The sequence below is a fragment of the Ranitomeya variabilis genome, chromosome 7, assembly GCF_051348905.1.
Source record: "Ranitomeya variabilis isolate aRanVar5 chromosome 7, aRanVar5.hap1, whole genome shotgun sequence".
Classification (NCBI taxonomy): domain Eukaryota; kingdom Metazoa; phylum Chordata; class Amphibia; order Anura; family Dendrobatidae; genus Ranitomeya; species Ranitomeya variabilis.
This window is the reverse complement of record NC_135238.1, coordinates 208,378,153-208,405,726: the sequence shown is the minus strand read 5'-3', so window position 1 is coordinate 208,405,726 and position 27,574 is coordinate 208,378,153. Positions and strand designations below refer to the sequence as shown.

The 27,574-nt window shown below is 38.3% G+C and overlaps 1 protein-coding gene across 1 annotated transcript in view; it reads left to right on the top strand.

The window, feature by feature from the left end:
• Positions 1-17,590, top strand: part of XIRP2 (xin actin binding repeat containing 2) — a 329,976-nt gene extending 312,386 nt beyond the window's left edge. Inside the window, exons 8-10 of the mRNA XM_077272801.1 lie at positions 87-9,618; positions 15,680-15,813; positions 17,455-17,590. Of these exons, the coding sequence (XP_077128916.1) occupies positions 87-9,618; positions 15,680-15,774 (9,627 nt within the window). The 3' untranslated portion in view covers positions 15,775-15,813; positions 17,455-17,590. The remainder of the gene's footprint in view (positions 1-86; positions 9,619-15,679; positions 15,814-17,454) is intronic.
• Positions 17,591-27,574: the final 9,984 nt, after the last annotated feature.

The following is a 27,574-nucleotide window of genomic DNA, read 5'->3' as shown; positions in this document are numbered from 1 at the left end:
CTTATTAAATCATAGACAATCAGTACTTTACTGTTAAAGCAATTGTACATCTGAACGTTTAAATAATTGTATTTTATTCTCCCAAGATATATAATGACCATCCAGAATTTGAATGGCCAGTGGTAAATACCAACATCTCTGCCACGGCAAGCAATGTCCATGATGGTATAAGTTCATCATTGAAAACAGAACACTCAGCAAAGTCTGCTCAAACTAAGTCTGTCCGTTTTGGAAGTTTAGAAGAGTTTCCACTTCCTCCTCCTCCTCCTCCGGATATTTTAGAGACAGATGAAATAGCAGATTTTTCCCAGTCCCCAGAACCTCCAAACTCTACTGAAAGAAATGCATCATGTGCCCCCAAAGATGTATACTCAAAGCAAAGAAACTTGTATGAGCTGAAACGTTTATATAAACATATCCACCCGGAAGTGAGAAAGAGCTTAGAAAAAGAATACATTACTCAGGTTTCTGATATTGAAACTAGTCAATATGATCAAAAAGGTGAGGTTCAGCAAACAAGATCTGTGTTTGAAAATCCTGCTGGCAGCCCCCAAAAATGTCTTAGTCCTGAAAGAGAATATTTGGAATGGGATGAAATCTTGAAAGGCGAGGTGCAGTCTATGAGGTGGGTTTTTGAAAATCAACCTTTAGATACCATTAAAGATGAGTCACCTGAACAAAGTCATATTAAAAGCATTGGAGAACAAGAAATTATAGCCGGAGGAGATGTCAAATATACAACTTGGATGTTTGAGACACAGCCAATTCATGCCCTTGGAGTGGATTCTTCAAGTGTTTTGGAAAAAGCTGAAAAAGTACCAGAACTTGCAAGAGGAGACGTACGAACTGCAACGTGGTTGTTTGAAACACAACCATTAGATGCTCTGAACAAAATTTACAAGGAAAATGATTCTGACACAGTTTTTGCTTCTGAAGATATTCATGGCGGTGATGTAAAAGCTGGTAGATACTTCTTTGAGACTCGGTACAATGACAGGTCACTTTCTTCTGATGAAATGAGTATACTGAGACTAAAATCAGAACTTCAAGAGTTTAAAGGCGATGTGAAAAGAACTGTTAAACAATTTGAAACTGACCCTAAATATGTCTTACAAGACAGTTCTGGAAAAGTACTTGAAATAACAACTGTCTGCAAGGAAGACATTGACAAAGGAGATGTTAAAACAGCCAGATGGATGTTCGAAACACAACCTTTGGACATGATTAATCAAGATAAAGCTCAGGTCAAAGTTGTCAAGGGCATATCTATGGAGGAGAGTATTAAAGGTGGCGTAGGAAAGGCAAAATGGCTGTTCGAGACACGTCCCTTGGACACAATTAAAGAGGAAGACAATTCTGTTACTCAAAAGGAAGCCATTATTGGTTCAGATGTGTATCAAAAATGTTGGATTTTCGAAACCCTACCAATGGACATTTTGAAAGACAATGCTAATGAAAGGCCTCTAGAGGGTGAGGAGATTATAGGTGGTAATGTCAGTAATACAAAATATCTATTTGAAAATATTCCAATGGATGAACTTAAGGAAAATGATGAAGTAGGTAAACTTAAAAAAGTTATCACCACCGAAGAGGAAAAAGGGGACGTTCGTCATCAAAGATGGATTTTTGAAACACGTCCCCTTGAACAGATTCGGGAGGAAATAAAAGAACATATTAGGACTGTCCAACTTGATGAAATCCAGAAAGGAGATGTCAGTACCTGCAGAAATGCTTTTGAGAGAGAAGACTGGCAAACAGTTGATTCCTCCTATAAAATTCAGATAGAAAATGTTGACAAGGGGGCAGTACAGCTTAACACGAAACTTTTTGAAACAACACCTCTGTATGCTATACAAGATAAGTTTGGACATTATCATGAAGTTAAAACAATTCGACAAGAAGAAGTAGTCAGAGGAGATGTAAGAACATATCAATGGATGTTTGAAACAATCCCAATTGATCAATTTGGAGAAAGTGTTGAGAACTACCAAGTGATTAGAGGAATCTCTTCACAAGAAGTACAATCTGGTGATGTCAAAAAGGGAAAGTGGCTTTTTGAGACACAGGCATTAGATTCTATTAAATACTTTAGCCAAACTGAAGGTGAAGAGTCAGTACAAAAGCAGAGAAATGATATTGTCAAAGGTGATGTGAGAACATGTAAATGGTTATTCGAAACACAACCAATGCAAGACCTGTATGAAAAACAAGTAACATTGACAAGCAGTGAGGAGATTCAGAAGGGAGATGTGAAAACTTGCACATGGCTTTTTGAAACTCAAGCACTTGACACAATACAAGATGAATCAGAAAGGTCTACACATTTGGAGAAGGAGGAAGTCATAGGTAGAGATGTGCAATCAGTTTGCTTCCTCTTTGAGACACAAAATATAGAACAAATACAAGGAGAAGAGAAGAAAAACTTCAAAAGAGTGGTTGAAATTGATGTTCAGTCCGGAGATGTCTCTTCTATGAAATATATTTTCGAAAATCAAGCACTAGATCAAATTAGTTCTAGTTCACAAGAAGTTCTCGAAAGAATAAAAAATGTAAAATCCGAAGATGTCCAAAAGGGAAATGTCTTGAATTGTCGATGGCTTTTTGAGAATCATTCTATCGATGAGATCAATGAAAATCATGAGCAAAATAAAGAAACATATACAATTACAGATGTTCAAGGCGGGAATGTTAAAAAAGGATGTTTCATATTTGAAACTTTTTCCTTAGACCAAATTAAGGATGAGAGTTCAGAAACTACCAACAGAACAGTGAATGTGGATGAAATATTAAAAGGTGATGTGAAAAATTATACTATGCTGTTTGAAACTCAGCCCCTTTATGCTATTCAGGATAAAGAAGGATTTTACCATGAAGTTACAACAGTAAAGAAAGAAGAGGTAATTGATGGTAATGTTCGTGGAACAAGATGGCTGTTTGAAACAAAGCCTTTAGACTCTATCAATGAGTCCAATGAAGTGTTTGTTATCAAAGCTGTGACACAGGAGGATATTCAAAGAGGGGATGTTAGTTCTGTACGATGGAGGTTTGAAACTCATCCTCTAGATAAGATTTCTGATGAGGATAAAACAGATTTTCACACCATTGAAAATATTATAGGTGGCGATGTGAGGGGTAATAAAGAGCTATTCGAAAATGAGAAAAAGAGCCAGGTTGTGCGAACAGTGAACATAAGTGAGATAAAAAAGGGCAACGTTAAGACATCTACTTGGTTGTTCGAAACCCACACGCTCAATGAACTTCATGGAGAAAATTATGAGGAATTAAAGAGAGTAACAATGGAAGATATCCAAAAAGGAGATGTACAAGAATCTGTGTGGCTTTTTGAAAATCAAAACTTGGACTCAATCCGAGAAATTGATGAAACTGAGAAAATAACACTGAAGGAAGATATTCCACAAGCTGACGTTAGAACAACCACATGGCTTTTTGAGACCACACCAATACATGAATTTAATGAATTCAAAATACAGAAACAAGAAGTCATTGGTAAGAGTATTCAAGACACACTAAAAGAACTGTACAGCCAAGAAATGGTAAAGTCACATGGGATTATTTTGGAAGCAGATGAAATCGGCGATGTTCGTATGGCCAAATTTCATCTCATGAATCAGGAAATTCCAAAGATAGAAAAGCAAGAGATTATAAGGGGAGATCTTCGAAACATAATGATGAACTTGCTGTCTCAGCAATCATCGACTGAAAGAACAGTTCTGTTGAATGAGGAAGAAAAGGGCAACATCAATTTGACAAAATCACAATTAATTAATCAATCTACTGACATTCAAGCAATGCGGGAAGACATTATTGGAGGGGATATTCAGGAAGCAATAAAAAACCTTCTCAGAAATGAAGACTTTGTGAAGCAAGGAATCCTTATTCAAGAGAGCGAGAAAGGTGATATAAAAATGACAATATACTCGCTATTTAATAAGGATGACAATCGTGATATTCAACGAGATGAAGTAGTGAGTGGAGATATAAAACGTGCAATTTACAACTTAAAGACCTCTGTTATATCTGGTGAGATGAAAGATAAGGTCAGAATACAAGATTCAGAAAGAGGAAATGTACAATTTTTCACTACTTGCATTGAATCTGGAGCATTAGATTACTTAAAAAAACTACACGGAGAATTTGAGGATGTAGTGGTGGAAAATAACAATGAAGACATTCTTGGAGGTGATGTTGAAGGTACAAAATTATTGCTTAAGCGGCAACGATCACAAGTTGAACGAACTGTTGATGAAACAGATATCATCCCTGGAGACGTATATAATACAGTTAAGGTTTTTATGACTGAGCCAGAGAATAAATCATTTGATGCAAATAAAGAAGAAATTGTTAAAGGTAATTTGCAAGCAACCTTAAGTTCTCTCAGCCAAGCCATAAATCAGACTGCAGTGGTACAGAAAGAAGAGATTATCAAAGCTGATCTCCCAGCAACACTGAAGTCTCTTACTGAAACACAGTATCAAGTCAAGGATACGGAAAAGCCAGATGTCATCCCTGGAGATATTCAAGGAACCATTGATTCTTTAGAAAAAGCGGTAAAGCAGAAGACTGAGTTTGTTAAGGAGGAAGTTATTCATGGCAATGTTGAGGCAGCTTTACAATCTTTGAAAGAAGCACAACAGTCTGTAAAGCAAATAGAAAAAAATAATATAATCAGGGGTGATATAAGTGCAACCAAACAAAGTCTATTGGACTCTTCGACAGAACGAAACTATGTACAACATCAGGTCAGCATTCAAGGTGATGTGAAAAGTACCATGAAGACATTACTACAGCCTTCCTCTCAGGTAGTCCAACGTGGGGCAAGCATTGAAGGCAATGTGAAGGACACAATCAAAACGTTTCTACAATCTAATGAAGAAAAAGAATTTTCTCATGCAGGAGGGATGGAAGATTCCAAAGAGATAACTGTGGGTATTGATAACCAGGAAATATCCACAACTGATCAGAGAAGTTTACAAAATGTTAATAATTCACAGTACAACGTTTCAGATACAAACATAAAAGCCGATTACAAAAATACACAGAATATTAATACTTTTCAGCAAAAAGTGACCACCGCGAGAAAATCTGAACAGAGAGAAATGTATAATAATTCCCAAAAATCTTTAACGAGCAAAACCTGGAACAAAAGTAAGATGTGTTCTGATGCCAAAATTGTAGAATTTCCTGAAGAGCAAAGTTGCCATGCTGAAGACTTCAACAAGCTGCAAAAAGAGAAGTCTCATATAGACCTAATCAATCAAAATAAGATAATGAATGAAACTAAACTGGTTTCCAGTGCCAACACATCTAAAACCACAATTGTTGATATGTCTGATACTAGAAACTTCCAAAAATCAGACCGTGGTCAGAAACAAGTGACAAATCAGCCAAGAAAAATGATTTCAGGCAATACATTCAACATTCAGAATGCACAGGTTTTGGATACTCTCAATAACAATGTAGATAATGCACAGAAAGAAGATCACTCAATGGAGAAGATTTTCTTTGAAAAAGAAAATCAAAGTAAACATGTGATCAAAAGAAAAGCTGTCCAAGAGAGGAGCAAAAGCAGCAAAACTATATCTACTATGAATAGTCATCAGTATACAAAGAATATGAAAGCTGCAAGTGATATCGGAAATACATTACCTAGCTTTCCTCCTCCTCCACCACAATTACAGCCTTGTGTGGAAGAACCTCCGCTCGCACCTACACCTCCACCACCACCACCACCACCATTGCCAACTCCACTTTCTCTTAAAGCATACACTGAACCGGAATATTTTCCATCTCCTCCCCCACCAGTAATAGATAAGTTGGAAAGTGACATTTTTCCACCTAAACCAGAAACGCCACCTCCACCACCAATTATGAAATCCAAACAGCAAAACAAAGAGTCAACTGTTAGAAAAATTGGCTTTCAATCTCATGAGCAATCAGTCACTGCCAACAAAGAATCAAGGACCCAATTAAACAAATTTACCGCAGAACAATCACATAAAGAATTAGCACAAAAATCTACTGAAAAGGAAAAATCTAAGAAGGTAGTAAATCAAGGACCAGATGTGCTTCCGAAGTCTAAACTGCCCATCTTTCATACTAAATCAGGAACTACGTCAAACACAAAGGCTAATGAAAGCAAAACATTGACAAAACAATCAAAGACTTCTGAAAGTGAGCAAATATTTAACATCAGTCAGTCTAGTTCAGGTTATTCTGAACAGTCAGAATTTCATAGAAACATAGCAGTAAATAATCAAATAAGCTTAAGTTCCAAGCAAAAAATGTCCTATTCACCAGTCATATCTCCAGAATTAAAAACTCAGACTTTATCATCTGATTCTAAAGTCTTTGCTCAAGAACAGGAATTCAGTAAGAAAAATGAGGACTTTAGTCATTCAATTGCCCAAGACTATGATCAAATAGTTTGTGATCAGGAACTTGAAAGAATACACGAGGAGTCTTTAAAACCCAAGAAAAAGGTTATTCCTTCATCTCCAACCCAGACTAATGTAAACCAAATATCAAGACTCAACACAAAAAGCATGGAGACTAGTCAAGTTAATGAAAGTAAGACATCCATCTCAGGGGCAATGACCTCGATACACGCGGAAAATGTGAACATCCCTCAGTTAAGTGAGCAAGACTTAGATCAATTGACCTGTGATCGTGAATTAGAAAAAATTCATGAAGAAACATTAAAACCCAAGAGAAAGTTGTTCACTCCATGTATGATGTCTCCAGCTGAAACTCCAACACCAAAACCGAAAACATATGTCAGAAAATTTAAGACGCCTTTAATGATTGCAGAGGAAAAATACCGTCAACAAAGAGAAGAAATGGAGAAAAATAAGAATAAGATTGGTTCTCAAGTTTATATATCAACATCTCCTGGAGTACAAAGAAGACAGGTCTCAGCAGAGAGTAAGTCCATCCATTCATTGACAACAGATTCTTCAAAAATAGCAGTATTGCCAACAAAAGAGGTAATCAATACACAATTCCAAGTAAACACAAATAACAATATACTTTCTTCTGAAGCATCTCAAGAGTTGTATAATAAAAATAAACAAAATGTGACACAATCAGTGTCATCATCAGCAACAATAGCCAGCACTGCCCCGAAAGGTCAAATGTTCTCAAAAGAATCCCAAATGATTCAGCAACAAAACTCTCAAGGTTTTACAGAATCAAGCATACAGGAGCATACAAGTAAACATGTTTTTAACAAGATAGAAAAGTCAAAGCAGATGGATCAGTCTGAAGTGACAAGAGTGTCTTCTCCTAAAACCAGTACTAATGTTCACAGGGAAAGCCTAGAAACAGCAAAGTCTGAAATGACTGCTCAAGCTGCAAATAGTGTAGGGGTTATGCAGCATGTTGATCATAGAGCTGTTGTGATGAGACAAAGGGTCCTTGAAGAGTCTCATAGCAGCAAAAAAAGTGAAAATAGGCTGAGTCAAGAATTAAAAGCACAATCTATGTCTCAAAGCTCAGAACAAAAACAGATTCAGAATATAAGTAACATTCAAGCAATGACTAATGAGAAAGAAACTAAAACAGTCCCAAACCAATTTATGGGCTTGGGCGGCACAGTGACCAAAACTATAGAGTCACCAAAACTCCAAAGAAAACTACAAATAAAGAAAGATCAAGTAAAAAGTGAAGTTGAAGTCAAGCAGAACATCTCTGCTGCTGCTGGTCAGAATGAAAAACCAAAAAACATTGGTAAACCCCAGATCCATCAACAAATGTCCCCGCTTCCACCACCATCACCATCACGTCCTAAAGAACCATATGTAGCATCAGAAAATGTTGCCAATAATTATGTTACAGAAGAAAAAGTCAAAGAATCAGCTGCCACAAAAGAAAACTTGCAAAGGAGCCTGAACTTCCATTCAGAAACACAAAACAAACAGGAGATGAAATCATCAGAAGTTATTGAATATTTTCGGAAATGTGAAGAGCTGCAAAAGACAGTGTCTAATGCAAAAATATTGGAATCAAATCCTCAGACTTTAAGTATTGACACATTTAGAACGTTTCTTAGCATTGTTCCTATCTGGTTAATCAGTCAGGAGAAAAAGAAAAACATAGCAGATCAGGTGGCATCCAGCAGCATGGTTGATATTACAGAGCAAGTATCCTACATTAAAAACCAAGCAATGCACATGAAGTCAACTTTGGAAGACAATATTCAAGCAGCTATGAAATCCACTTCATTTGTGAAACGAAAAAATGTATCCAGTACTCAAAGTGAAGCATCACAAAAGCAGATTACCACAGTTGCAAAAAAAGTTGAAACAACAAGTAGGCAAAGAAAGATCAGTAATGACCTTGGAAGACTTCCAACTGATATGAAGCAGACTGATATTAGGGCTTGCTCTCCTCTCTTGAGGATGAGATCTCCATCACCTACTTATATTACTATAGAATCAACTGTAAGGCGTACTGATTCCCCACAAAAAGACAGAGTACCTTCTTCATCTCCACTCCCAAAAGACCCAGTAACAATTCCAATGCCACCACGCCGTTCAACAACACCCAAATCATCATCTCCTTCCCCATCCTCTCAAAAGAGTCGTTCTGAACAACTTGCAAAATTAAAAGACACCACAGTAAAACTCTCTCAAGGAACAGCCCAACCTCGAGCAATCACTCCTATCCCAGTGGTAGTTGAGAAAAGATGTGAAATAGTACACTCTCCTGCTACTTTGAGAAGGCAACTTAAAATAGAAAGCCATACCAAAGAGTCTTTGAGAACCACACCGGTTCCTGCAGAAGTGACTGTCAGCACAGTAGAAGACCGAACAGAAATTTACGAGGAAGCTAGATTGTCTGAAAAACAACAAAAACACTCAGAGAAAGATCCAACACACATTCCAAAATGGCTGGGCCGAGATATGGATACTTTGGATGGAAGATCAATCTCACAGAAAACTAAAAAAATCCCTACAGATCAGGTGTTTGATATGAAAACAAAAAATGTTTATATGAGAGATGGAGATAACCTTAATAGGAAGGCTACCCTAAAAGGTGGAACTGAAGGATACATGACAGCATCGAAGGAAAGTGCAAGTTCTGATTTTAGACCTACAAGTAGTAAATTTCAAAGTGAGCAAAAAAAGGCAGTACCCAAAGAAGGCCAAAGGGTATTTAATGAGCCAACTTCACAAGGCAAAGTCAGGACTGTTCCAATAAAACAGATTAGAGATCACAGGGAGAATGCTTCCAAGCAAATATTTGTGAACCGGCATGATGAGAGTCAAGAACATTTATTTAAACCCATGATGCATCCGGAAACTATATTACAAGCCTCTGGTGTTGAGAAGATGGAGAGCAAGGTGACCAGGTCAAGAACTTCACAGAACGCTGAAGGCATGAAGACTGGATTTGAATTCAAGCATGCACCTCCAACGTACGAGGATGTCATATCAGGTCACATGCTCGACATTTCAACTACTGAATCCCCTGAAGAAATACTGAAAAATTTTCAAAAGACCTGGGAAGAAAGTGAAAGAGTATTTAAGAGTCTTGGCTATACAGTCTCAGACACATCCGAGGTGATAAGCAGCTATCATCAGGAGGAATTCAGATCCGGTAAATGGGCATATGGTTTGAGGAGTCCCTAACAGACTAAAAAGATTGTAACCATATCGTGATTTTTGCTGTATCACTAAGACAGTAATAATATATTATTTAATACTAACAAAACAGATCTTTTAGAGCTTTTATTCATCTATTTTCTTTTCGGTTTTCTTTCTGAAGGCTTCTTCCTAACCTCATGCTGTGTGTGTGTTTCTAACTAATATTGACTGCTGTGTTGACTGTAAAACAGAGATGAATCTGAAGGTAAAACTGATATTATATTCTGCATATATTTACATGCATGCTAATTGCTCCCATTAAACATGTTGCTGTATATGACTTTATAATTGCATGAAATATTGTGAAATTCCATGTATGTGGACTCTAACACTAGAATATGACACAGGTCATTATATGATAGAACAAAGAATAACGAAATAAATTTTCAGCCATCAAACATACTGCAAACACATAGAGAGGAAAGTAAACAGCTGCCAAAGCCATCCAACAAGTAGCCGGAGGTGAGAACAGTTACAAAGAATGACCTGTTGTCATGTAGGATGCAACCAGTATGTGCATTAGACAAAGAATAGACTGCACTAGGCACTATGCAATGCTCCATGTCCCCGTTAGGGGCACCGCAGGGGAATTAAACACCTTATGATTTGCCCTGCAGATTACTGCTCTCACCTGTTTTTTGATTGGTTAATGAGAATATTTTTTTCCGATATTTTGGAAATGTCCACTGTTCCTCTTAGCTTCATTTAATTAATGTCTTGATTGACTTCATTCACATCATGTTTTATGAATAGTGTTGAGCGATACCGTCCGATACTTGAAAGTATCGGTATCGGATAGTATCGGCCGATACCCAAAAAGTATCGGATATCGCCGATACCGATACCCGATACCAATACAAGTCAATGGGACACCAAGTATCGGAAGGTATCTTGATGGTTCCCAGGGTCTAAAGGAGAGGAAACTCCCCTTCAGGCCCTGGGATCCATATTAATATGTAAAATAAAGAATAAAAATAAAAAAATATTGATATACTCACCCTCTGACGCGCCCTGGTTGTAACCGCCAGCCTCCGTTCCTAAGAATGAGCGCTTGAAATACCTTAGATGACGTCGCGGCCTGTGATTGGTCGCGGAGCGGTCACGTGACCGCCATGCGACCAATCACAAGCCGTGACGTCATCTAAGGTCTTTCAAGCGCTTGAAAGACCTTAGATGATGTTGCGTCACGTGACCGCTCCGCGACCAATCACAGGCCACGACGTCATCTAAGGTATTTCAAGCGCTTGAAAGACCTTAGATGACGTCACAGCCTGTGATTGGTCGCGGAGCGGTCACGTGACCGCAACGCGACCAATCACAAGCCGTGACGTCATCTAAGGTCTTTCAAGCGCTTGAAAGACCTTAGATGACGTCGCGTCACGTGACCGCTCCGCGACCAATCACAGGCCGCGACGTCATCTATGGTATTTCAAGCGCTTGAAAGACCTTGGATGACGTCGCGGCCTGTGATTGGTCGCGTGGCGGTCACGTGACCGCTCCGCGACCAATCACAGGCCGCGACGTCATCTAAGGTATTTCAAGCACTCATTCTTAGGAACGGAGGCTGGCGGTTACAACCAGGGCACGTCAGAGGGTGAGTATATCAATATTTTTTATTTTTATTCTTTATTTTACACATTAATATCTATCCCGATACCGATTCCCGATATCACAAAAGTATCGGATCTCGGTATCGGAATTCCGATACCGCAAATATCGGCCGATACCCTATACTTGTGGTATCGGAATGCTCAACACTATTTATGAACAATCATGATGACAGTTTAGCAGTGAACAATAGGGAACATCAGAGATAGTGACAACTGAGTCACTACAAACTAGTGTTGAGCGATACCTTCCAATATCCAGAAGTATCGGATTGGATCGGCTGATATTCAAAAAATATCGGATATCACCGATACCGATACCCGATACCAATGCAAGTCAATGGGACAAAAATATCGGAATTAAAATAAACCCTTTCTTTCCTTGTAGGTTAATTCTACATGAAGGAAAACAACTAAGAATAATGTAGGATGTATTGGGGGAGGTGGAGAAGACATTAAAGGCATAGAGGTTTAGGCCAATCAAATGGAATAGCAGGAATTAATTTTTTTTTAAGACGTTCGGAGTTACCAAGATATTGACTATGTTAAGATTTTTAATATTTTGTCAGATATTTATGTTTCACTACTTTCATGCTCTTCACTTTCTTTTTAGCTTCTCCCACACTTTCTTCTTCATCATCCTCAGCAGCAAAAAAGCTCCTCTATGTAATCCTATATAGTGTTTTTCCACAATCTAGCAGGATACCGATGGAAAGCCACTAATAGGATAAATTTGAAAAAATGTGCAGCAGGCTGCACTAATTGAAAAAAGGACAATGGAACAGTATGAGGCAGTGACGCACGCTGAGCTGGCTACAACCAGCGGTGGCTGCAGACCAGACTACAGAGTGAGCTGCACTCGCACAGACACCTTGCAGACAGCCGTGAACAGCACTGCAAGGCAAAAACAAGGTTCTCACACAGCGGTTGCAGAATTAGCCTGGGTAAAGCACAATGAAGCAAATCGCTATCTCAAACTATCCCTCAGTCAGAACAGCAGCGTCCTGTACCTAACTGAATTCACAGCAGAGTGAACCCAAAATGGCGGCGGCGACTTTTATACTGCATCATGACATCATTTCAGCAGCCAATCACATCCATGCCAGTAGTTACATGACCACCATGCAGAACAGGATGTGCCCACACTTCTAATCATTCCTCATTGGCTGAATTCTGGCTCTTTGAATTATGGGAACTTCCGATTCCGGTATCCGATATACTGAAAGTATCGGAACTCGGTATCGGAATTCCGATACCGTAAATATCGGCCGATACCGTGAATATCGGCCGATACCCGATACTTGCGGTATCGGAATGCAGTCAACACTACTACAAACTAGTGTTACGTACATTATTATTCTTGATATCAAATGGAGTCTGTGGATAAGCATAATAATGTACATATGTGTCATACAAATGTATAGAATATTGGATTCTTATACTGTATAAGTCTCATGTACACAACTTTTTCAGTTGTGAGGGCCATGTTTCAGGTTGAATCACTCCCAAGTGCCACAATAAAACGTAAAGGAGCATTCAAATCCAAGACATTTACTAAATGTTTGATCTAATTTTTAGGACTCCTAACTGTCTTCTTCTCCCTGAATAGCACTCCTGAAGGAAGAAGACCATAGATCAGGCTTTCTCCAATGTTGATTGCTGAAAATTTCAAAAAGTTTCATTATTCCTATAAACTGCAAAGAAGATAACCATACACATGCATTGCCACCTTTTCATCTGCTTAGAAATGATCTAATTGGTTCAAGTTAAATTTTTTGAAAATTTTACAAAAGGTTTTAATTTGGCCAAATCCTAATTTTTGTGATTAGTTTCTTCTGGCTAATAGAAAAGTCGGAAAGGGATTAAAAACAAAAACTATACTATTATACTCACGAGGCCACACCTGTCCTGCTTTATAGCCCCACTTCAGTCCAATGGTAATTTTCTGTCCGTGCAGCCTTTTCCTCTGTACGAGAGGTATCTTCTTCCATCTCTTGAGAAATAAAAGGAAATGGACGTTTCTGGTTGATCGCGCTGCTGCTGGACACATAGTTATAACATGTTATGGTAATATCTAATAGTAACTTTATTACACATTTCAAGTTTGCATCAAACTCTTCTTCAAAAATGAGACTCTTGGCTTCTTCAATGCTGATAATGCCCAACATCATCATGATGCATGCTATGACATCACATGAGGTTTAGTAGGTCATTAAGTGCATTTAAGACATCCTAGGTCCTAGTCAGCATCAAAGATTCCAAGAACTGGAGGAAGACACCACAGCTGATAGAAGAAGAGGTCACACTAGACAGAAGACTCTTGGACTGGAGTGGGGCTTAGTGGTGGGATAAGTGAGGGCCAAGTGAGTATAATTCTTTTCTATTTTGTTTCATTTATGGTTTTTGTGCTCCTGGATCTGGTGAAACCTCAGGGCATAATAATGCACATTTAATTACATAGAATAAATCTGATCCAAATCGAATTTCCCCATCTAATTCAAATCATTCTGGTCAATTTAATCTTCTCCTTTCTTGATTGCCTCCCTTGGTTCCCAATTTTCATCAATATATGGAGGTCACGAAGTAGACCGCACAGTGTACCATTATTACCTTCCTGTCTTTGTTCCCTCACAGTTCCTCTGCTCTCCGACATTCACGTGAGCAGGCACCAGACACAGAGAAGCATATCTATGAGCAGACAATAGGGGGTCATAAAAAATGATATTATGAGTGGCATGTGATCCCCTGCCCAAAGTATGCGCACCCATGCCCTATACCAAGGGAAGGGGTCTGCAACCTGTAGTGCTACACTTGTAGCAAAATGACAACTCTTATCGTGTCCGAACAGGGTCAGATTGATATTTTGCATCAGATGTAAATCCACGGGATGGAGACTACCTCTACAGAGTCTATGGTCAATGGCCGGAGAGGGTTAACTGCAAGGGTAATATTTTTCACCATATCAAGTCAAATTTATCTAAGTAGGTTTTTATGCATGCCAACATACCAACTCAGCCAAGCCATTTCTGCATTTACAGGCACTATCCTTTATATTGTAATGCATCCTAGATTAGAACTTTCAGCATTTGTGTCCCTATCGGCCGGCTATGTAATAGACCCCACCCTTTAACGCAGTTAAGTATCTGTCTCCTTCTTCACACTTGTTATGATATAGAATATTTTATAGAGCTTTAATGTCCGGACAAATATAAATCACTGCAGTATAATTTTTCAGAAAAATCCGGCACATACTGCAACATCATTAGATTGTCCTAGAACAGCTGAAATGAGAAGTTATTGAAAGTGGCATCCAGATATTCACAAATAACATTGCCTGACCCTCTTATAACGAGGCAATATTCTCTGAGATGTCTTTCTTCATAGAATAAATTTATGACATAAAGTAACTGAGGTTTGGGGCAGTTTCCACTAATTATCATATAATATAGAAACAGATGTTGACTTCTTGCATAATGATATAAAGGTCCAACCTTGGAGAAGGTGTTATCTTCTGGTTTTTATAAAGAGGTATACATAAGCAAGGGATTTATGTTACTTACCATTTGTAAATGCTGTCCTTTAGGGTTCATTCACATTATCATATTATGGCTCCAAGTTATATGGAGCTGTTATATGTGATCATATTATACCTCAATATATTTGTCAAAATGAAACATACCTTGTACCATTGGAAGCCATATTATCATTTTTTCCTCTCCTAGCTTCTAGTGGAGAATAACTCTGTATAATGGAGCACCTACACCCATCATACTATCCATAGGACAGATGAGAGAGGTATGATTTCTGGGGGTCCGGCTGCTAAGACCCCTTCATTCCTAAGAATGGGAGTCCCAAAGTCCCTTGTGTGAGTGGTGCTCTATTGATCATGGTCAACCACCATTCCTTTAGAAGGTGAATGGAGCAATGGTTGCACATGCTCACTATTACTCCATTCAAATAAAGGATTTTTGGACCCCAATCATCATGATTAATGGTAATCCCAGCAGCAATAAAACATTGGCACCTACCATGTGGACTGGAAATATAAGTTTTTTATGAAACGTTCCCATTAGGTCTATTTCTTCATATTCCAATTTTATCCTAAACATCTCATAGTTTTCTAATAGGCAACGATGATGCAAAGATAATTATCAAGTGACACTAAAGTCGATTGCTAGTTATCTTCCTCTCCATCATAGTAATGTACAGAATTTAGATATTGCAGTAGATGTCAGATTTAGGAAAGTCAATCTTGCTCCAAGTCAGAAAGTCTTAGAATCGCTTCTAAAATCTATAAGAACGATGTTTGAACTGAAATAACTGCATGAAAATGAAATAGAGAAATCTGGAGAATTTGATCTTTACAGTGAAGCTAATAGAAAATCTCCTTATTTTTTGTTCTTTTAGAAAATGCTTCCTCAGGAAAAGGAAATGTGCAACGCTTGTCAAAAGAAGGTTTACCCAATGGAGTGCCTGGTGGCAGACAAGCAGACTTTTCATAAAAGCTGCTTTTGTTGCAACCACTGCAGAAGTATATTAAGGTGAGTAAAGACGGGACACAATAACATTCTTGTGCAAGACTTTAGTTTCCTCTAAAATGAAGGATTGCATTCCAAGTCTCTATCCATGAAAAGATGATGAATGTATGATCATGGGTGTCCAGCTACTGAGAGTTGAAGGCCCAAAATGCCTCCTCTGAATAAAGTATTAGTGAGCATGTGCAACCACCATTCCTATAGATTATGAGTGGAACAGTGGTCACACTTACTACCACTTTTTTTACACAGGGATCTTATCATTGTGGGCATCTCATGAGACCTAAACAATGGCTCAATTATTAATATTGCCTCATTCTTAATGTGTAAAAGAGGACACCATTTTATAGTAATAAAACTGCACAAATCCCAATTAGGGATTATAATTGTTAAGTTTTAATATTCTACAGGGTCACTAAGTGGGAGTAGAGATTCATTATGCCGAAGAAAACTATTTTCTGATGGGGCGAGGGGCGATCTAATAACCATGTATAAGTATATAAGGGGACAATACAAATATCTCTCCGAGGATCTGTTTATACCAAGGAAGGTGACGGTCACAAGGGGGCATTCTCTGCGTCTGGAGGAGAGAAGGTTTTTCCACCAACATAGAAGAGGATTCTTTACTGTTAGGGCAGTGAGAATCTGGAATTCCTTGCCTGAGGAGGTGGTGATGGCGAACTCAGTCGAGGGGTTCAAGAGTGGCCTGGATGTCTTCCTGGAGCAGAACAATATTGTATCTTACACTTATTAGGTTCTTTAGAAGGACGTAGATCGGGGGATTTATTCTGACGGAATATAGGCTGAACTGGATAGAAAAATGTCTTTTTTCGGCCTTGCTAACTATGTTACTATGTTACTATGTTATATTTCCAATTGTCTAATTGGACTCATGATGGAAGATGAGATACGTAGAAAGGAGCCCAAGAGGTCCTGAGCTTTTATTTGTATGGGGCAATGGTCTTCATAAGGCAGACCTGGAAAATGAGCCTACAGAGGGGCATTTTTATCAATATTGTCTAATTCTTACAGATTTAGACTAGACAGTCTTAAAATGTGCCAGTTTATGAAAGCTGTTCATGCTGGTTGATAAATCTGTCTAGTCTACGTTTATATCACCTATTAGTTGACTTACTTTGTGCCAGGAATATGCACCACAATTGGGTCATTTTTGGCAAATTGTATCTAACGTTAAACTGTGCTGTTTCCAGCTAGGCCATTCCCCATAGTCAGATAAGTGTATAAAACACATCATAAACATGGTGCAAGTCATGAAAGACTGTTTTTTACAAAAATTACACCAGAATTTTGGTGCAATTAGCTTGATAAATATGCCCTAGTATATTTAGATTTGTAAAGCTTAATTGTGTAAGCCACGGTCGGAGATCCCCTACACACATCACATAAAAGTTCCTTCCAAAATCACATGTAAGACTCTGCATATAATTGCAAAATCTGAAATTCTTTTTCATGCCTACATGTAAAATAAGTTGTATAGATGAAAGTAGCCTTTATTGGTGATGTGGAAGTCCCATTGTGCCTCTGCAATAGCTTGAGCTCAGATATGATTTCCATGACTGATTAGATCATTATTATTGGTTTTACACATATGACATTCTACATTTTTTCCTAACTCTTTTCCCACAGTTTAGGAAATTATGCATCTCTCCATGGACATATATACTGCAAGCCCCACTTTAAACAACTCTTCAAATCTAAAGGAAATTATGATGAAGGCTTTGGATACATACCTCACAAAGAACGCTGGAATCCAAAATCAAAATCTGTGGACAGTGAATCTCGGGCAGAAAGACAAGACACAAGTAAATCATTGGTTAAGGAGTCAAGTACAGCTAGTAACCCTCAAGGTTTAATCCATAATGAAGAAACCAGCAGTTCAGATAATGTCAATTTGAAGATGTCCAGTGAAAGACGGAAGCTCAGTGTAACATGGCCTCCTTCAGATGAAAGCTCTAGACAAAGTGCCATGGTTGAGAAAGTTATTGTAAGCAAACCAAAATGGCCTCCTGAGGACGATATGAAGCAAGTAGATGTGGTAAGACCTCCACCTGAAGGAGGAGAACAGGGTAAATCTGAAAGTGAAAAAATGGTTAATATTTTTAGGGAAGGGAAGGATGTTGGACAAGATGGAATAAGTGAGGTTCACAGCTTTTCTGCAGACAAGAAAGGACTTTCTAGAACGAGTGTGGGAAGTTTGGATAAAGAAACATTTAAAAATGTAGATGGTCTCATAAAGGTCACGAAAATTGATGGAGATGAGGAGCAAAACCATGTAAACCCCAACAGTAATAACAATAATAATAATAATAGCTGCAATACTCCTAATACAGAACATTGGCTAAAGGTGCCCACGATGGACCCAAAACCTATCAACAGATCTGAATTACAGTTCGATATCCAAGAGTTTTGTTTTAGCAGCAATTATTCTACAGATAATGTCACTAGGAAAATCCAAAAATACAATACAGGTGACTTGAGTTCACTGGATAATAATCTTTATATTTCTGAAGAAACTTTCTGCTGGGATCCTGTTACAAATGAGACTGTAGAATCAGAGAAAAGTGAAGCTGAAATATCACATCTCTGTAATACATTTCAGAAGAAAGAAATGACAGAAGCAATTGTTCTGCATGGCTTGTCAACACAGTCTCCCGCTCTTCAAAAGTCTAATGCATGTGGTTTGCAGGGCAGAGGCATAAATGAGCCATGTGTTATAGGTAGAGAGCCAATTCTGCAAAGTACTTTCCGCACAGGTTTGAAAGGAACAAGAGTGAAAGACAGTGATGCATGTCTCGAAGACATAGAATACAGTGTTACAGCCCTAAAACCAATGTTCCAGGACATTGATTGAAAAAATATAAATCCTTCTAGGTAGCGTTCTAAAAAATGAAAGAGTCTTCTATATAGATGAATGTAGACTTTTTTTTATATAAAATATTACATGCATACTGTATAGATATTTTCGAATGTGTTTTATTTATTTTGTCCAAGAAGAAGGTTTTTGATTCCTAAAAAGTCTCATCTCTGGTTCTGCATATGTTGATCACCACTCAGGGGCATAGCTATTAGGAGTATAGAGCACCCATACCCTAGTGTCCAATGGCCCATCTGGCTCATAGTTTTATAAATTATGTAAAATACTACTTACCTACTTCGAAGGTACATATTTTATAATGAGGCTCAGGAGCTTCAATTTATACCTCTGTCGCTGCTACAAGTCAGTGAAGAGATTAAAGGAAATCTGTCAGTAGGATCAATCATCCTGAGCCATCTATATAAGCATGCAGATCATCGGAAGTTGAATAAAATGATACCTTGATATCTACAATCGGGTGTCTTATGCCAGAAAAAGCCATGTTTTTTATTAATATGCAAATGAGCTGTTAAGATCTATGGGCCGGACATAGATTTACTCGAGAATCTGCCTCCAGAGCTTATTTTAAATGTAAGGAGGCGTTACCAGTGTGAGACATGTAGATCAGGAGAGCAGACTGTCAGTCATTACATGTCTCACATTGGTGACACCCCCTTTAATTTAAATAAGCTCTGGAGGCAGACTCTCAGGGAGATCTATGTCCGGCCCAAAGATCTAAACAGCTAATTTGCATATTAGAAAAATGCGTACTTCTCTGGAATAAGACATTGGATGGCAGATATCAATGTATCAATGTGCTTATATAGACGGCTTACGAGAATTGATCCTATTGATAGAATCCCTTTAACGGAATATATATATTTTTTTAGAAGAATACAGTTAAAGGGGTTAGAAAAAAATGTATTTAAAGTTGAGCTGAAATACTAAACTCAGTCTGTATATAAGAGAAGGTCGATTTTTTTTCTAATTTAGGACAGTCCCTTTAATCAGTATGGGTAAACAGTTATATTCTTTGGAGAGATTTAAAAAAAAATTAAAAATTATTTGGCAAATTTGAAACATTTTGAGCCTATTTTGATGACATAATATAAATCGATAATGCTTTATGTTTTGTTTTTGTCTGTTTTTGTTTTTCCGATAAATTACTATAAGCACCTGGCGTGCCTAAAAGATTGAAAGGCAATAGAATGTGTTTTTAATCGTGAAATATGGGACATAATATTTTCATTGGTTCATTTGGATGATATTGAGAGTTGAATATTTATTTAATTTTTTTTTTCTTTTGTATACAAAATCAATTGTGTGAAAAAAAAATTGTAACTCAAGACAGAAAGGGAAATACTTTGGGCTAGAATAATCTTACTTGTTCAAAACATCTGGGACCTTTTTAACATATAATCACGCTCAAGAGGAAGTTTCTTGTAAAATGTTTTGTATAAACGTTCGGTTTATGGTGGAACTATCAAATACTAGAAAAAAAAAGGATAAAAATAAATTAAAATTACACATAAGTAACAGTGGGTCAGGAACCTACAAACTGGTAGCTTAGAGTATGACGAGTGAAGAGATGGCTAAATTACGTTTATTGTTTCTGGCAATTTAGACATTTGTGCTAAATGTCAGGTGTGTAGAATTTCTTTCCAGATAATGGGTCTTGTCGGTGGAAATCTATATTTAGTGACTTGAAAAATATGAAAAATACAAAATACATTACATGTGCTGTCAGATTTGGGGCCGCTAATGCTATTTTATTAGTATTATACACTTTTTTTTCTTAAAGTGTATTTTTTTTTAAATCATTTCCAATTGTAACCCATTGAATGGATTTCATCAATATTGTTCTTTGGTTCCTATGAAGGGGATTATCCAAAGTCATACATTAAAAAAAAGGAAAAGTTAAACAGTAAATAATATATATTTAAAGTTATCAGAACAAATACAATTTGTAGCAAAACTTGAACAGTTCTAAGGATTCACGGGACGGACATGATAGTCATTTTTTAATTCGGAAGATGGTCACTGTCAATCATACGACCAGAGACGATGCAACCGATAAGATCCCAAATGAAAAAATAAACAAGTGAGAGTGAAAATAAATAAATAAATAAATAAATGAATAAAGCAGCAAACTTTTTCTGACTCGGCTCAATACAAGTGTATGGAGCGACGTAGCGGCCACTGGCTGGGAGTATGTATAACTCATACATACCCTCCGTTCCTGGGTCTTAAACTGGCCAATCCCTGGCGGGACTCATAAGTCTACAGTCACACAGGGTAACTGCAGACTTAACGGTTTTGACCTGACAACCCCATTTATGCCCACCTCTCTTTTATGCCTATATGCAGTTTAAAGGGAACCTGTCACCAGTTTTGTCATGTGTCAACTGAGACTATCACATTATTCACCATCTAATTTTAAATAAAAGGATTTATGGATTCCCTATTTCATGATCAACTATGGTATACTGTAGTAATACATCTGTGTATAGAGCAGTACATGAACAATATATAATACATTCACCGCAAATAGTAACCACTATGGATTGGGCAAGATCTCTACATTTTAGCACATAGTAAGCCTACAGATATATTTATATACTAATTTATACACAAAAGACCTTCCCAAAAATGATAATAAACTATATCATTTTTACATTTTACACAAAAGATTTTTATTATTAACCCCCTGTCATAAAAGTTCCTTATTCCGGAGTTAGAGAAATGTTGCAGGTATCCAGAAATCGATGGATGACATGTACACGCAGTGCAAAATAATGCTCCAAAACTTTGCTACAGCTGAACCATTAACACCTGCATTTATATATCCTATTACACAATGAGTCACATTTCCACTGACAACACCCATGTGTGTGATGCTCTTATCATAGTTATATTGTATATTGCATGGGACATATGATGTATCGACTGTTATGCACAATGAATAAAACATCATTTTACAAAATCTTTCATCTGTTTCTTTGGTTTAATAAAATCGACATATAAAGTGTGTCACATCTAGATAATGACTGCATTCTTATTCAATGATCCATAAGCCGCAGCTGCACACACTTCTCTGGTAGTTTGCTACAATGTATCAGTCTTGACTCCATACTGTTTAGCAGTGGCGTACCTAGATTCCCATAGGTCCTGATGCAACATTTGGAACTGGGCCCCTTCCTGGTATAATGACCCCCATTCAGGATCCTTTTCTGCATAATGATCCAAATCCTTGGCTCCATCCTTGCACGATGATGTTCATCCTGGGCCCCTTCCTGTTATAATGACCCCCAGTCTGGACCCTTTTTTGTATAATGAACCACATCGTGTGCTCCATCCTTCTATAATGATTCCCATCCTGGGCCCCTTCCTGGTATAATGACCCCCATTCTGGACCCTTTTCTGTATAAGGACCCACATTCTGGACTCCATCCTTGTACAATGATGCCCATCCTGGGCCCCTTCCTGACATAATGACCCCCATTCTGGACTCTATTCTGCATAATGAGCCACATTGTGTGCTCCATCCTTGTACAATGATGCCCATCTTGGGCCCCTTCCTGGTATAATGACCCCCATTCTGGACCCTTTTCTGTATAAGGACCCACATTCTGGACTCCATCCTTGTATAATGACGCCCTTCTTGTGCACCTTCCTACCATAATGACCCCCATCCTGGATCCTATTCTGTATAATGACCCCTATCTGCCCCCTCCCCCTTGTATAACATTCATTCTATTTTCCAAAGTATAAAAAAAGATTTTTCTTGGCTTCCTAAACTCCTAATACATGCAGCATCCTCTTCTGCAGCTGGCAGCTGACTTTGTGTGCCATCATGGCAGTGCATGATGTCAATGTCACGTACCGCCAGTGACTGGTACATAGACGACAGCTGCTGGCCAGCAGAGTGTATTATAGTGCAGGGATCCAGTGGGTCTCTGCACTGCAAAACACTTCAGCGGAATGGGCTTCCTCAGGCTCACATCCAGCTGAAGTGGGTGCAGGCGTTGGCGAGCCCCCTTCTTGCATGGGATTGGTTGAGGTTTCACTCTCTGCAACCGCAATGGTTACACCCCTGCTGTTTAGCCCTCATTGCTCTGCTTAGACAATACAATTTCATCCACTCACTGACATCAAACATATATATGTTGTAAGGGATTAACAAAATAAAGATTATTAGAAAGTTGTAAAACTTTTCTTTTTTTTGCAGTAGTTCTATAGGATGGCTGTTACTGCTGGGTCACATGACCAAATCAGCCTCTTCTGATTGAATAGCATAGTAGATTTTAATTGGCAGATGCTCATGGACAGGTTTGGTCTTGTGTTCCTCCATCGTCAGCTATTTTGAGAAAAGCAGAGCTGTGCAGTCTGCAAGAAAGAAGGAGAACCCTTAATACATATATACTAGCAAGTGCCCCAATGTCATGTCACCAAACACATTTGTTAAATTAAAAGTAACATGCACAAATCTCTTTACATGGATGGCTGTCACAGGTTCCTTCTCCAGTATCACACAATCAACAGAGCGAGTGATGAGTGAAAAGATCCAAGAACCTTTATTTATGCAAAAATACAAAAGGTCCATATATACGATCCACCACACTGAGGATACACTAGTCCAGAACACGAATGCAGTTCAGTTACAGAATAAAAGTCCAACAATCCAGCACAGAGGATAACAGTCCATATTCCCTTCTTTCTCTCTCTGATATGCTCTTCACATCATGGTTCCACACAGGATTGAATTCCCCCCAAGCTCCTGTCTTCTCCTTATGTCCAGAAGTAGTCAGACAGATTGGGGTGGTTTTCAGGCCTCCCACACCTGACAAAGGTGCCTGGTGGATTAAGGCACTACAGGGGGTCATTGTTTCAACAAGCTAGTTCAATATGTCATTAGCATATTAGCAAACAACATTATTCACTGACCCTGTGGAGAGATAGCAATACAGAACTGTGGGGAGAATATCAGATGGCAAATAACAACTCATCCTACAAGAGAACACCATGAAAATAAGGAAAATATAAATATACACAAAATGATACCCACATAGCATATCACACCATCACAATGGCCCAGCTTTAATTGGTAAGTTACGTAACTTAGTAATGTACTTTTAATTTGGTGTCCTCATTTTACACTCCAAAGAGAAAAAGAGGTATGCATACAACTAGGGATCACTTTAAAAATAATTTTTATTTCTATTTCAATACACAAAGAGACATAAATATACAACCATAAACGATAAAATAACTTAAAATGCCACAAATGGCAAAAAAAAACTGACCAAATGAGGTCCTCAACAAAGCATGTATGAAGTTACTCCATCAAACACAAAAAAATGGATATCACAGTTTACCAATGTGAATAAAGGCATAACAAATGCAGGTAAGTAATGAAAAATATAATCACATTGAGAGACACAAATGAGTTGATGGTGTGCTACCAGCCCTATCTAGTGAGGCAAAGAGATCTACAAAAACTGAATATCAGTAAACCCCATGCAAATATGCATGGTCAACGGTCAAGAAGAAATGCACTGATTAAAATGACAGCTATTTTCCAAGAGCACTAGGTAGCCATAAGCCCCTTTCTTAATAAAGATGAACATCACCGCTGAGGAAGACACTATTTATGTCGATACGCGCGGGGTACCTGCTCCCCTGGTTGCACATAGCACTTTATTAAGGAAGGAACTTATTATTACTTATTATTATTACTTATAATTACTTATTATTACTTATTTAATTAAAAACGGAGTATGGTCCAATTATCACAGACTGACACTACCGAGAAGGTGGAGAATTTTTTTTTCTGAATATCAAAAGAAAAAAGGAATGTAGTCAGCTTACCGGTCTTAGACGAAATCCCCAGACCTGCCAACGCCCAGCACGGTTCGGGGTGAGCGCCCACAGCAAATGAAGACAAAAAGGGAAATGATCCAGCTGGAGGTGGAGGCAGTTCAGACTTTGTGAGCCTTTATTAGACAACTAAATCGATAAATAGTTCTTTAACAAGAAAAATCTTTACATAGCAAACACCTGGCACACCAGTGAGGAGGATCAAAACGTTTCAACTATGAAGTCTTACTCATGATCTCATGATCATGAGTAAGACTTCATAGTTGAAACGCGTTGATCCTCCTCACTGGTGTGCCAGGTGTTTGCTATGTAAAAAAAAATTTTTCTCTCCACTTCCAAGAAAATCAGATCCCACTCTTATCAAACTCTGATTTCACATGTAATTATTCCACATAGCTTAATTAGGGTATCACACAGTTTCCCTTTATATCATTAGACCTCTTAGGCTAAGTGCACACGTTGCAGAATTGCCGCGGAAATTTCCGCGGCAATTCTGAAACTGCTGCCGCGGGTATATCGCATGTGGAATTGGCATGCATATTCCCACAGAAAACTAGCGTTTTGCAAGCATAATTAGCTTGCAGAATGCTAGCATTTTCCAAGCGATCTGTAGCATCGCTTGGAAAACTGATTGACAGGTTGGACACACTTGTCAAACATAGTGTTTGACAAGTGTGACCAACTTTTTACTATTGATGGTTATACTCACCTTCCGCAAACAGTCGATCTCCTCAGCGGCTTCCGTTCCTATAGATGGTGTGTGTGCAGGACCTTCGATGATGTCGCGGTCACGTGACCGCGACGTCATCGCGGTCATGTGACCGCGACGTCATCGCAGGTCCTTCACACACACCATCTATAGGAACAGAAGAGGCCACGTGCACCGCTGAGAGGCGGGAAGGCTCCGGGGCCATCAGAGGGTGAGTATATCACGATTTTTTATTTTAATTATTATTATTTTTTTTTTTAACAATTATATGGTGCCCAGTCTGTGGAGGAAAGTCTCCTCTCCTCCACCCTGGGTACCAACCGCACATGATCTGCGTACTTCCCGCATGGTGGGCATAGCCCCATGCGGGAAGTAAGCAGATCAATGCATTCCTAGGTGTGCGGAATCCCCACGATTCCGCAAATTTAATGAACATGCTGCTTTTTTTTCTGGAATGCGATTCCGCTCAGGAAAAAAATGCAGCATGTGCACAAAAAATGCGGATTGCATTCTATTAAATAGGATGCTTAATGTGAGCGTTTTTTTCTCGGTTTTATAGCGTTTTTATAGCGAAAAACCGCGAAAAAAACGCGAAAAATCTGCTACGTGTGCACACAGCCTTACAATGGTTGTCTTGTTTTTTTTGTTTTGTGTCAACTGTATATCTGCTATTCGGGCTCCTGTGTATCCATGGTTTCAGACTACAAATAAGTCCTATGTAGTCAGACTCCCTTTCACCTGTCCCTTATATCTTAATAAGAAGCAGCAAACCTGGAGACACAGATACTGTTATGAGAGTTATGCAAACAAAATGCTAGAATATTTTTTTAATTTTATTATTTCCAAAGATGCTGTATTCTTTTTTATGTTAACCCTATTGTTTGTAAATATGAACTATTTTTGTTAATTGGAATAAAACCTTTTATTATCTACCTATCCTCAAAGTGAATTTAATATAATATTATACCTTTTCATGTTAAATATTTTCCTCTTTCTTGAATTTTGCCTGCACGCTGTGTAGTCCCATGTATTCTGAAATCAATAAATAGTTTTTGGCAATCCATTCATGTAAAGATTGTGTTTTTATCTCTGAAAACTTCCAGCTGGAATCACATGCTAATGTAAATTCCTACTTGCGCACTTTGTGCATTGGGCTACATTAGCAAATTTATGTTGTTTCATGTGTGAGGAGCTGCATTCAGTATATAATTTCTGCTTTAATGGTTGGTTCATTTAACTTTTGGCATCGCATCGGCTGAATACAATGTATTCATTTTGCATCACTGAGTGTTACAGTCGGATTTTGGAGCTATCTTTGGTGGTATAGACGCAGGATTAATTTATTTTCAAATAGGAAGATGAAATTGGCAGTTCTACTGACCATAAAACGTCAATGTACAGTAAAGTAAATGTAATCTTCTCATTAAATCACAGCTTTCCTTTACAATTCGCTTGCTTGCTGCTTGCAAACTTCAGTAGAAACACACTGGAGGTTTTATGCTGTTGAGAGATATTGATGTAAAAAAGGATTTCCTGGCACCTACTACTGCAGTTGTTAACTTGGCAATGATGGATTCTAATCCAATCCACTATATTTTTCTTTTTACTATTGTGTACTGGAAATTTTACTCCATCCAATGCTGGACAAAAAGTCAAAACTTCAAGTATTTAATTAGGATAGGACTGGCCCAACAGAATACAAGCGGATTCTCATGTGGCACAGGCTCTGAGAGAGTACAGGACAGCAAAGGTCCTGCAGAAGGCAATCAAATCTGGAGCAAACCTGAGCCCAAAGAAACCAAATCCAATATTGGCTTTACAGAAGACCTGTCAGTAGATAAAAAGTGATCAGATTTTGCTATTGTTTTTTTTCCTTCTATATAATATATATATATATATATATATACACTCACCGGCCACTTTATTAGGTACACCACGCTAGTAACGGGTTGGACCCCCTTTTGCCTTCAGAACTGCCTCAATTCTTCGTGGCATAGATTCAACAAGGTGCTGGAAGCATTCCTCAGAGATTTTGGTCCATATTGACATGATGGCATCACACAGTTGCCGCAGATTTGTCGGCTGCACATCCCAAAGATGCTCCATACAAGGCAGGATGGATCCATGCTTTCATGTTGTTTACGCCAAATTCTGACCCTACCATCCGAATGTCGCAGCAGAAATCGAGACTCATCAGACCAAGCAACGTTTTTCCAATCTTCTACTGTCCAATTTCGATGAGCTTGTACAAATTGTAGCCTCAGTTTCCTGTTCTTAGCTGAAAGGAGTGGTACCCGGTGTGGTCT